This window comes from Clinocottus analis, unplaced genomic scaffold (assembly GCF_023055335.1).
Source record: "Clinocottus analis isolate CAN_PGR_092001 unplaced genomic scaffold, fCliAna1.0.p SCAF_6, whole genome shotgun sequence".
Lineage (NCBI taxonomy): Eukaryota > Metazoa > Chordata > Actinopteri > Perciformes > Cottidae > Clinocottus > Clinocottus analis.
The window spans coordinates 9,777,056-9,789,594 of record NW_027176218.1 but is presented as its reverse complement, the minus strand read 5'-3'; the positions used below and the strand labels follow the sequence as shown (position 1 = coordinate 9,789,594).

The 12,539-nt window shown below is 40.0% G+C and overlaps 2 protein-coding genes across 6 annotated transcripts; both read left to right on the top strand.

Moving 5' to 3' along the window:
• Positions 1-319: 319 nt before the first annotated feature.
• Positions 320-3,748, top strand: ctsh (cathepsin H). The gene is made up of 12 exons (XM_068602919.1): positions 320-426; positions 576-607; positions 851-956; positions 1,062-1,132; positions 1,339-1,443; positions 2,023-2,109; positions 2,198-2,253; positions 2,348-2,429; positions 2,521-2,589; positions 2,668-2,774; positions 3,170-3,295; positions 3,384-3,748. The coding sequence occupies exons 1-12, from the start codon at positions 363-365 to the stop codon at positions 3,451-3,453; spliced, it is 975 nt and encodes a 324-aa protein (XP_068459020.1). The 5' UTR covers positions 320-362; the 3' UTR covers positions 3,454-3,748.
• A 498-nt stretch (positions 3,749-4,246) lies between these two features.
• On the top strand, positions 4,247-12,490 carry blm (BLM RecQ like helicase). 5 transcript variants are annotated; one of them, XM_068602914.1, is made up of 22 exons: positions 4,255-4,568; positions 5,214-5,274; positions 5,371-5,971; positions 6,087-6,222; positions 6,797-6,900; positions 7,010-7,130; positions 7,219-7,868; positions 8,127-8,303; positions 8,418-8,536; positions 8,635-8,748; positions 8,868-8,966; positions 9,057-9,205; positions 9,320-9,426; positions 9,750-9,910; positions 10,077-10,272; positions 10,387-10,577; positions 10,673-10,817; positions 10,946-11,145; positions 11,257-11,452; positions 11,562-11,684; positions 11,771-11,966; positions 12,093-12,490. In XM_068602914.1, exons 1-22 carry the CDS (start codon positions 4,474-4,476, stop codon positions 12,280-12,282), a joined length of 4,131 nt encoding a protein of 1,376 aa, XP_068459015.1. In that variant the 5' UTR covers positions 4,255-4,473; the 3' UTR covers positions 12,283-12,490. The 5 variants fall into 5 exon arrangements, with proteins under 5 accessions (XP_068459017.1, XP_068459014.1, XP_068459015.1 ...); XM_068602915.1 differs by having other exon boundaries at positions 4,259-4,568; positions 5,883-5,971; XM_068602913.1 differs by having other exon boundaries at positions 4,253-4,568; positions 5,214-5,971.
• The last annotated feature ends 49 nt before the right edge of the window (positions 12,491-12,539 follow it).

Sequence of the window (12,539 nt, the reverse complement as noted above, 5' to 3'; positions counted from 1 at the left end):
TGAAGGAATTACTGCACTTAAATGGGACTCACAGTCAACCGATCTACACCCGGTAGAACACAAAGTTTTCCTTTTTATTTGTTTGAGCAGTGAATATGCCCCGCTTTGTAACAGGCGGTACAAGATCAACCCTAAAAAATACTATTTGTTTTAAAGTGCCTAAATAAAAGAGGAAGCAAATCTCTTTTGTTCCTGGGCGCTATGTTGGAAACTGATTGGCTGATTTATTTTCTGTTATGTATTTTGGTCGTTTGGGGAACTTAACCTGTTTACCTCGTGACAGACACGTCGTCTGCTACTTTCGCTTTCACCACCTCGCTCTGTTGCTGTTGTCTAAAGCTGTAACAGTCGAAGTGATCACAATGAACACTTTGCTTTTGTTTGCGTTGCTGCCAGTGGCTTCTGCTTTTTACCTGTCTGCACCAGGTAAGCTGCGCGGCACTCCTCCGTTTTCGTACAAAAGCGCACACTTATTTTTTCAGTTGTATTGTTTGTGTTCAACTTATTACCTTCATGACGTTTATCCGTTTCTTATCGTCGACGTCTTTGTATTGATTGTTTTGCATTGTTTTCAGACGAGTTTCGCTTCAAGTCATGGATGGCAGAGGTATGTTACTGTATAAATACCTCACAGTGTTATACTTATTGTGTGTTTAGTTAGTAAAATATACAGTCCAGTCATGGCCTATGACGGGGGTCATGCAAGAAACACGAATGAGCTATTAACTGCAGGCAGCTTTTTAATATATATATATATATATATATATATATATATATATATATATATATATATATATATATATATATATATATATATATATATATAAACACCAATAACTCCCCCTTATAGCACAACAGAGTGTACAGCATGCAGGAGTACCACGAACGACTCCAGATCTTCTCAGAGAACAACAGGAGGATCAACAAACACAATGAAGAAAATCACACATTCACAAGTAAGAACAACTCATTGCATGTACTATTATTTTCTTTTGTTCATATGGTCAATAGTTAAATGTGTTGATCGATGTTTTATTTATTATTATCATTTCTACATGCAGTGGGGCTAAACCAGTTTTCAGACATGACATTCAGCGAATTTCAGAAGAATTTCCTCTGGTCTGAGCCACAGGTAATATACATATATATATATATATATATATATATATATATATATATATATATATATATATATATATATATATATATATATATATATATATATACACACACAAGTCTACATGAATATTTTGCGTATGGATATATATATATGTATATATATATATATATATATATATATATATATATATATATATATATAGATTCTATCTTTTACAGAACTGTTCAGCCACTAAGGGGAACTACGTCAGCAGCGACGGACCACATCCAGACTCCATCGACTGGAGAAAGAAAGGAAACTATGTGACTGAAGTGAAGAATCAGGTGAAGTTGAACTGCACTAACATCTACACACACACACACACACACACACACACACACACACACACACACACACACACACACACACACACACACACATGCACATTTTTCATCTTCAGTTATTATCTCAAAGGTTACAGTTGTTACTGGGTAACAGCAGATTAAAATGAATTAAAATAACTTCTGGTGCTGTTAACTCCAGCTGTCGATAATATTATCATCCAGCCTGAATCCAGTGGGTCACAAACTAAGGGATAGGTCTCTTAGCTGCATGTGACCCCTGACATATACCAACAATACTAATGGTTTGTAGTGTGTTCTCAGCAGAAAAGCTGAAAAATGCGAACTCAGGAACTACTACAAGGTGCTCCCAAACTATTATCATTGAAGAAATTATAAACAATAGGAAATGATAAAAGCGTGCTAGAAATTGCTTTTACACATTATGGAATTTGTCATCGTAAATGTTAATAGTTGCATTTGTGCTGCTGTGACATGATTTCTGTGAAAGAAGGTCTATGAGTCGGGTTCATTCCCGAAATCAAATGTCTTATTGTTTTATCCTCTTTCGTTGCAACAAAGGGACCTTGTGGTAGCTGCTGGTCTTTTTCCACAACCGGATGTCTGGAGTCTGTTACCGCCATCAGCACATCGAAGCTCATAACACTGGTGACTTTCACTTCTCTGTCAAACCTATTGCACTTGTATGAAAAATATAGCCTAGTTTCAATGTCATTGTCATTTTTATATCACTTAGTCAGAACAACAGCTGGTCGACTGTGCTCAGGATTTCAACAACCATGGTTGTAACGGGTAAGAGTCAGACTTTTAATAATTTACCTGTAACTACCACAGTGTGCATCACCATGGTCAAAGTTTTATAACGAGACCTTAATTTGTCCTACAGAGGTCTTCCCAGTCAAGCATTTGAATACATCATGTACAACAAGGGACTCATGACAGAGAAGAACTACCCATACACCGCTTCTGTAACTATAAACAAAACTAAATAACAAGTAAAACTGACTTTGAACTTTCGGTCACACATTCAATGTTTTTAATTTTTTTTTGATAAATCAGGAAGCTACTTGTGCGTATAAACCAGGACTAGCAGCTGCCTTTGTGAAGGAGGTGGTGAACATAACAGCGGTGAGCAAACATCAGACGCTCTCCTTAAGGTAGACGTCTTTGTTAAACACTCGGTGAGAAGTTTCTTTTCTGTTGCAGTACGATGAGAATGGGATGGTGGATGCGGTTGCCACACGCAACCCTGTCAGCCTTGCCTTTGAGGTGACCTCTGACTTCATGCATTACTCCCAGGGCGTGTACACCAGGTGAGCAGAAGTCATGTAAATAGTGTTCAGTATCTTCTTGAAAACTGATTTGTCCGTCAGTCTTTATTCTTTTTATACGTCTAAGCCCACTGTAAATTGGTGATCAATAAAAATGTGTGTGAGGGTTTGGCCACTAGATTGACATAAACATATATGATGGTACAGTCCATTTCATGGTGATACAGTACGTCCTATGTTATCTGGTTAATAAAAAGTATACAGCGTTCGCTTGAACAATTACAATAACCTTTTCTGTCAGTAAAGTTACAGTGTTTAGTTCCTCATTCTTTATCCAAACAGTCATGTATAAAGTTGATTTAACTTCTTCTTCTTCTTCTTCTTCTTCTTCTTCTTCTTCTTCTTCTTCTTCTTCTTCTTCTTCTTCTTCTTTTCAGCACTGAATGCCACAAAACCGCAGACAAGGTGAACCATGCTGTGTTAGCAGTCGGGTATGGACAGGAGAGTGGCACCCCTTACTGGATTGTAAAGAACTCATGGGGATCCAGCTGGGGGATTGATGGGTAAGTATTATATCTAACTGCATTCAGGACAGTAATACTAAATGTATACTGACCAAAGAAAGATTAAAACAATGTTCTCCTTTTACAGATATTTCCTTATTGAGCGTGGGAGGAACATGTGCGGACTTGCTGCCTGCTTATCTTTCCCAGTGGTGTGATTTCCGCGTGATAGCAAACTGCAAAAGGGCTGAAAAGAAAGCAGAGTCCAAAACGTGATTGTTATACAACGAGTAGCCTACTGTGCTTGTTTTGTTTTTTTAAAGTGATTTCCAGATTAATCAATAAATCTGAAATTATCACTTAAGTACCAATCATTCAATTCATGCACTTAAAATAAAAAATATAACATTTGTTTTTTTTATCACAAATATATTGCAGCTGTCTACATGCATAGTGGCCATAAAACATCCATGGAATTTGTGTCCGGTTTCTGTGCTTTCTGCTTGTTTACATTAAGCAAAGATAAATATATTAAAAAAACATTAAAGAAAACAGAAAAACAGTAACAGTAAACATTACAATGTTGTATTCCTTTGTGACATGTAAGATTAACTTTATTGCAAAAACAAACTGCCTATTTTACTGAACCTTAAATTTAAGGTAAAACTGGGCTATTGCTTCAAGAATAGGTAATATTAGTAGGCACAAAAACAGCTAAGGCCTGCCAATACTAATTGTGTGGTTCAAAGGCTTCAATTAAATACTGAAGTCCACCTAAAATAAAAATATTAACATATTGTGTTTTGACATCCCACAACCTCAGCAACACATAAGGAGTTACAAGAGAGAAACCTACGTGTATGATATCCAGCCACTACCTTCTCAAGTCTTAAGTCATGTTGTCCATGTCGTAAGACTACATTTCCCAGGAGCCCTCATTCCAGCTTGACCTCGGCTCGGCCAATAAGGAAGAGTTTGTGGAATGGGCGCAAAATCCGCTCGATGACTGTCATTCTGTTTACCTCACTCCTGGAGTTAGAAGCAGGAGCAGTACAGTTAGTGAAGACAACTAACAGTTTAAAATGTAACCAGACGAAATGACCGCCAGTCACGTCTTCTCATTTCGTCCTGTTTTTGTGTCTCGAGCAATGCTGAAGAAACTGGCCGCCGCCGCTGCTTGAACCGAGCGCCACACTGCTAGCAAGCTAACACTCGCGAGCTCAGCTTCTTCCACAGCAATGTCTTGTCTTCCACGAAATAACTTGAAGGAGCAGCTGGAGAGGCACAACAATGCTGCTCAAAGCAAGTTGTCTCTGTCTAAACCCAAACCGGGGTAAGTCAAACGTCACAGCGGTTAGCTCGCTAACATGGCTCCTTTGCGTGAAGGCTCGTTATCAACACAACACAGGCGCGATAGCTTTGTCAGTAAATAGTAGCGTTACATGTGCAAAACGTATTGTTGCGGTTTACAAGAGTTGTCATGCATCCTCGATATGAACACTTGCAACTCATCGATAAGTTAATTTGTCCTCCAGTGTAAGAAAACATTTCAACCGTCTGAACAGTCTATTTTAGACGCTTGTGTCAAGAAATGCTGTAACTGCTAGCTATATATATAGGCCAAGATAATAATTGAACTGTTCATGTAATGTTTGAAGTGTCTCCTTCAGGTACGAACTTTAATGTTATATCAACTCAATAATGATTTGGCTGTAATCACTGTCTGCATGTTCATGAATTGCTGTGCAACTGGTATCTGGATTTAAAAAAAACAGCCAATTGTTTCTTCAATGTTTATGTTTATTGGGTTAGATACACAGTATACATATGGAAATACATTTTTATTTCCATATTTACTGAGAAAGTTATGTTAACGCCAAAATAAATTTGACTATCCCAATCTCCAATTGAATTGGCGATTAAGCCTTTGATTTTCTCAGATTGTGTTTCCATAATTTCACACTGGTTTATTTTTCAGGGGTTTTTCTTTCAAAAAGAAGTCCTTGTCTGGTACAACCAATCTTGAAGTCCCAACCAAGGTAATCATCTCTAATGTCTTGGCAAACAAGAATGTCAATGTCCCTCATAACCACTTTGTGACGAAATCTCCTTTGACATTTCCAAACACGCTTCAGAGACCTCAAAAATCCCAAATCCACAACTTCTTCCCTGTAAATTCAAAAGGCAAGTCGGACTCCATCAGCCCAGAAGGTAATTGTGCTTCTGCTCGCCAGACTCCTTCAGCAGTGTCTGCTATTAAGGCGACAACCGCTCCAACTAAATCTGACAACCAGTTTCCTAGTAGCAATGGAGGCCTTTCCACAAGTCTGGATACATCTCTTGGATTCCCGATGGATGACTGGGATGATTTTGATGACTTTGAAACTCCTGTCAAAAATGACTCATTTAGTTCAAAAAAATCTGGAAAGCGCACCAATACTATATCATCTACAAGTGAAAAAAAACTTATGCCACAGTTGAGCAACAGTTTTGCAAACAGGAATGATCTTTCCAGAAGTGAACCAACTTCAATGGAAACAGATGAAATAAAGCACAGGGTCTGCAAAGCTGCAGCTTCACCAGGACCTACTTTGAATAAGGAAGTAGCGGAGTTTGAACCCGATGTTTCTCCACTTAAAACGACCAGAAGACGTCCTCCTTGCCATCGGAATTCCGTCATGAGTGACAGTGAAGAGGACAACGATGATGCGCTTGAACCTTTCAAAAGAAAGACGGGTAAGAAGCTGTGTGTTTCAGTATTTGTATTTCATTTGTACTTTTTGGGACAAATATGAATCTGGAAAGCATTGACTTATACTACAAACACAACCTATACCCTTTTGCATTTTAGATGACAAGAAAAAATGTATTAACCCGAAGATAATAAAGCTTGATGACAACTCCGAGCCTGAAGATGATCTTGATTACATTCCCCCAAGTCCAATCCCTGATGAGATAGCTTATAATACTTCTATTTTGGAGACCAGGTCAGTTCTTTGAATGTATTCAATGTGGCTGTGGTGCAACAAGGCTGTAAAGCACACTGTCTATTATCCTGCAGGCTTCTTGCTTTTATACTTAGTATTCTCCTTCTTACACGACTTATACACATCCCACAGCATTGCCAACACGTGTGTTAAAATACATAAAAATGTGCAGCCTGATTGGGAATGGTGATTCAGGAGATTCAGCCAGCCATGTTAACGAAAACCGCAAAAAAAATTGACATTTCCACATGGGATGTTGGCGTGAAGAGAGCTAATAAAAAACACTAAACTTTGGGCCTATATTGACTCGCATCCTTTATCGTAGACCAATTATTTTAAGTTTCGAACTTTAAGAAAACTCACTTTCAATATAATAGTATTTCATGGAATCAATGTTTAAGTTTCAAGAACATTTATAATGGGTGTGTATTGCATGGAATGCTCACATGGGTCTTGTATAAGGGGGAGAGGAGTTTGAGAGGTAGTTTTGTGAAGAAGAAAAATCCCTGTCTACTTAACCTGAAAGATGATTTACAAAAGAAAGCGGACATAATCATTCTTTTATTTCAAACAGATCTAAATCAGCCGATGTTGAAAGCAGAGACACTCCTGTGCATTCAAAGGGACCCACCACCACGCTACATGGATCCTCCGATAACCACTCAAAAGACAAAACAAGTGGGTGAACGCATTTTTCTGATTTGTCCAGATCATGTGTACATTTTATTCAGCAAAGCAAGACGCGGTTATTTTTCCGTGTTTATTTTTGTTTGTTCTTCGGATCCAGTCACAGATGAGCAACTCTTCAGTATTATGGAGTCCATTTGTTCTCTGGTTGATACCATCCCTGAACATGAAGTTATAGCTCTGTCCTGTGGAGGTGAGCTTTTGCTGAAGAGGGCTCAAAGGTGTGTACATTTATGTGTAAAATGTCTTTATTATTTGTGATATTTAATATCTCAGTATAATTGCTAACAGCTTGCCTTTCTCTCCCAGGAAGAGGATTCTTGCAACTGGTGGTTGCAGTTCATTCAGGATGCAGCAGGCTGACAGCCCTGTGATTTCTGTATCCAGCTTTAAAGGAAAATCTTCTTTTAGCTGTGATACATCTAGTGTTATGTCATCCAGCAGCTCAATGCCTGTGGACTCAAAGAAGCCTCCTCAGATCAGGAGATCTTCAGTCATCTCTGTGGACTATGATTCTGATCAGTCAGACAGTGTTATTGACGCAAAACCCTCGCATGATAGGAACAGTGGGTTAGAAAATGTGACAAGTCAGAGCATCTCTAACTCTCCATCGACCCACAACCGAACAGATCCATCTTTAAATTTCTCAAAGAAAAAGAGCACAGACCTGGATGGTTCGGAGCTCTTCTTCTCACCCAAGAAGCCAGAAACTAATTTTCAGAACAAATCTAATACTCCAGCAGCTAGTAATGCAACAGAAGACATGGAACTAGACGACTTTTACGATGACTACTTTGACATAGATGACTTAAATGACTCCGATATCCCTGATTACTTTGACGAACCGCCAAAATCGAGCACTGTGACTAAAACAGTAAAAGAAGCGGGATCAAGCAGGTCTCACTGGGAGAATAAACCAACAACACCTGCACCCAAGCCTGCAAAGATCTGCTCTCCTGGTATGTTGTATGGCTTGGAAAAATCTTGTCCTGTACGTATGAAATGTCTCTGTAGACATCTTATCTGGTGCCAGATTCTCAGAACAATGCTTTTGTGTTCTCTTTAGGCAGTAAACTGCAGTAAACTGCTCTCAATGTAACTTTAAAAACAGACAAATTGTAATTTGTATCACACTATAATATATGTATATATTTTGTGTTATTTTAAGTAATTTGTGCTGGATTTCACTGACACCGTTTTAATGTTTTCCAATGCAGAACCTACTTTCAGAAATCCAGCCCACGATCGCTTCAGAGGGTTCAACTTCCCCCACTCACCGGAGATGATGAAGATTTTCCACAAGCGTTTTGGTCTTCATCAATTCAGATTCAATCAACTTGAAGCAATTAATGCAACGATTCTGGCAGAAGATACGTTTGTTTTAATGCCCACAGGTTAGTAGTGATCAAAATTTACAAAACACGTTTATCCTAGCAATGCAACAATAGATTATGAATGTTAACAGCATTGGAAATGTCCGCATTTCTCTGAACCTGATGTATTTTTAGGTGGGGGTAAAAGCCTGTGCTACCAGCTGCCCGCCTGCGTGTCGCCAGGAGTCACTGTGGTCATCTCCCCACTCAAATCTCTCATTGTAGACCAGGTCCAGAAACTTACTACACTGGATGTAAGTATAGCTTGTCCTATTGGATCAGTATGATGTATAGTACAGTAAGCATGTCTGGTAACCTGAAGGTGAATCTGTTTTGTAACATTTCATTTCAGATTCCAGCAACAAGCCTCTCTGGGAGTAAAAGTGACAGCGAAGCAGGGAGGATTTATATGCAGCTCTCTAGGAAAGACCCCATCATTAAACTTCTTTATGTCACTCCTGAAAAGGTGAGACATGATTTATTTGAACTCTGAATGTTGAAATCAATGAGTGGGGTTTCTTGTTTGCTCTAAAAACAGCACCAACTACTTTTTCTCAAGACTGATGCCTCTCTTTTCTCCCCAAGGTGAGTGCAAGTAACAGGCTGATCTCCGCCCTGCAGAACTTGTACGAGCGAGGTCTTTTAGTGCGCTTTGTCATAGATGAGGCCCATTGTGTCAGTCAGGTGTGTTCATCTGCTTTATACACCATCTGCAGTATGCGTTTATTTTTGCAACCGCCATTGTGACTCATCATGCATCCTTAAATCTTTTAGTGGGGTCACGATTTCCGTCCAGACTACAAGAAGTTACATGAACTGCGTCAGAAGTTCCCCAGCGTGCCGATGATGGCCCTGACGGCCACCGCCACCCCGCGTGTTCAGAAAGACATCCTCAACCAGCTGAATATGACACGGCCGCAGGTGTACGTACTCATGCTCTGTCTTAGACTTTTAAATTAGTTCTATTTCATTTTTTTTTTTTTTTTTTTAATTTAAACAACCAACAGCGTCACATTTTCCATCCACTATATTTTTAGGTTCACCATGAGCTTCAACAGAACAAACCTGAAGTACTCTGTCCTCCCCAAGAAACCCAAAAAAGTCGACGAGGACTGTATTGGTTGGATCAAGAAGCACTACCCACGTAAATATTTCAGAACTACTTTTTCTGATCCTGGTTATTTTTGGATCACTGCCATAACTGCTTTGTTGAAAAAGCAACTCCTTTTTTGTTTGTGCAAACCTATTTTGACGTCCGTCACGTCATATGAAGCATATCAAATTCTTGAGCTGGTAATGGAAATAATTGAAAATCATTGCTTTTGTCAAATGTTTAATTGCTTTTATAAGTTGCCTTGTAATAAATGAAAGCATGACCATGATCTGAATTATCCCAGTGGGAAGTATTTTGTCAGTGATTACAAACCCTCTCTGACTGTCTTTTGTCTATTAATCTGCATGTTGCAGGTGACTCTGGCATCATTTACTGCCTGTCCCGTCATGACTGTGATACCATGGCTGAGAGTCTGCAGAGAGCACGCATATTAGCTCTGGCGTATCACGCAGGTCTAAAGGACGATGACAGAGAACTTGTGCAGACCAAATGGATCAACCAGGACGGCTGCCAGGTGAGGACACCACTCACTCACTCACTGAGTGACCTGACATAAGAATTACAAATAGATGGTATTGGATATAAAGCAATGAACTTAAAAAAAGGTAACATTTTGCAAGTTGTTTTACAGATTTAAAGTTCACATTACCTTAGTTTCACTGCTTCCTTTTGTCTGCCAGGTCATCTGTGCCACCATTGCTTTCGGCATGGGCATTGACAAGCCTGATGTGCGTTATGTGATTCACGCCAGTCTGCCTAAGTCAGTGGAGGGTTACTACCAAGAGTCTGGGAGAGCTGGCAGAGATGGAGAGATCTCTCACTGTATTCTCTTCTACTCCTACTCCGACGTCCACCGCATCAAGAGGATCATCAGCAGTATGTTACAAAAATATAGACCGTTCTTACTTTTGGTTGTGATTTTTCGTTAAGCTAAATGACTCACTATATATTAGTCAAAGTTGACTCAGATGGCTCTTCTTTAACTCACAGTGGACAGAGAAGGTGACCGACACACCAAAGAGACTCATTTCACCAACCTGCACAGCATGGTGCACTTCTGTGAGAACATGATGGAGTGCCGAAGAATTCAGCTACTTGCATACTTTGGAGAGCTGAACTTCAACAAAAGCTTCTGTAAGGAACACACAGACGTCAGCTGTGACAACTGTGCCAAACCCAACGTAGGAACCATTTATTTATTTAATCATTACGAACTCCAAACCTACCTGGCTGTTTTCTCATTGAGCCACTGATGTTGGAAAATTCCTGTGTGCAGCAATACAAGATGAGAAATGTCACTGAAGATGTGAAGCAGATTGCGAGGTTTGTTCAGGAGAACTGCGAGAAAGTTGGATCAAGGTTTGGCAGAACTGCTCAGCAAACCCGACTGACGCTGAACATGTTGGTGGATATCTTTGTAGGTAAATTAAATCCACACTATTGGGACGAAAAATAATTTTGCAATTGTTAATCCTGCTTGATGTCCGGTCTTAATGTGTCCATGTGAACTGTGACTGGTTTGATGCAGAGAATTGTTTCTTTCTGTCAGGGTCTAAATCTGCAAAGGTGCAGACAGGAATGTTTGGGATGGGAGGAGCCTACTCTCGACATAATGCTGACCGTCTCTTTAAAAAACTGGTTCTGGACAACGTCCTGGAGGAGGATCTCTACATCACCAACAACAACCAAGCAGTGTCGTATATCTCTGCTGGAGCCAAAGCCATGAACGTGATGTCTGGACACATGCAGGTAACCCGGCTTATATCGACTGTTGGTCAGCATGAAGAGCTGTAACATTTTAATTAGTATTTATATATTTAAGAAAACATTGAACACTAACCAGCACTTGTCTCAACGCAGATAGAGTTCTATGAGACCGAGAGTGCGTCTAGCGTCAGGAAACACAAGGCTTCTGTGGACAAGAACGTCTCCCAGAGAGAGGAGAAGGTTCAGGAGTGTCTAAAGGAGCTGACAGATCTGTGCAAGCAGCTGGGCAAAGCGTTTGGCATTCACTATTTCAACATATTATCTACTGCAACCTTGAAAAAGATAGCTGGTAATTTCTGAAACAATTGTTGGCTGTCCTTTTTTTTTAGATAGCTCATATTATACATAGCTCATATTATACAGCAAGTGTGATAACTTTTTTTCTCACACATGAACAGAGAAGCTTTCTCCCGATCCCGAAGTCCTCCTACAAATTGATGGTGTGACGGAAGACAAACTGGAGAAATACGGAGCTGAAGTCATTCAGCTACTAGAGAAATACTCTGAGTGGCAACTGCCTGGTAAGGGAACAAAATAATGTTCTTGCACCTCATTTCCTTGCAATTCTACACATTGTGGTATTAATCCTACATTGTCTCTGTTGTAGAGGAACAGACTGACAACGGTGGAGACGGGTGGATAGACACGGCACAAGGCCGCTCATATGGAGGTGACGAGGATGACACAGAGTCCTCCACGTACTTCCGTCAGTCTGCACAGGGTCAGAAGAGAAAGAAAGCTCCGTTCTTCAAATATTCCAAGAAGAGAAAACCCTATGGCAACACAAGTGCCAACTCTAAAGGGTCTGTAATGTGTTTGTCTTACATATTAGGTAGCTGGAGATCGTATTTAGCAAAAAGCTTCAATTCATAGCTGAAAGCTTATTCCCTCTTCCCCCCCCCCTTTTTTGTCTTGCTGTGGTGTTGTAGTCGTGGCTACAGCAGCAATAAATCGTGGTCATCGTCCAGCTCCAGAGGCGGATCAAATGCTACAGGCCGGGGGTCCAGGAGCTCGACGGGAGATGCATCAGCGAGCAGGAGACCAGGCTTCCTGTCCGTCCCGGCCCCTCAACCCAACCAGCGACCTTTCCTAAAGCCTGCCTATTCACACCTGGGCTAGGACCGTCTTCTGATCCGCCTTCTCGGATAGAAAATTAATTAATGGTGGTATTGACGAGTTATATTCCATCGGTTTATAACATCTAAAATTGTATATTTATGTTCTGTACAGTTATTGTCGTGTCTGTCTAATTCTTATATTGACTGTCGCAAATTGTCCATTTTGATGGGATGTTGTTTTTTTTTATATTAAAGACTAATTAAACATTTTCAGAAGACTCTTCATTTCTTTTAGCTAGACATAAGCAAGCTGTGTGC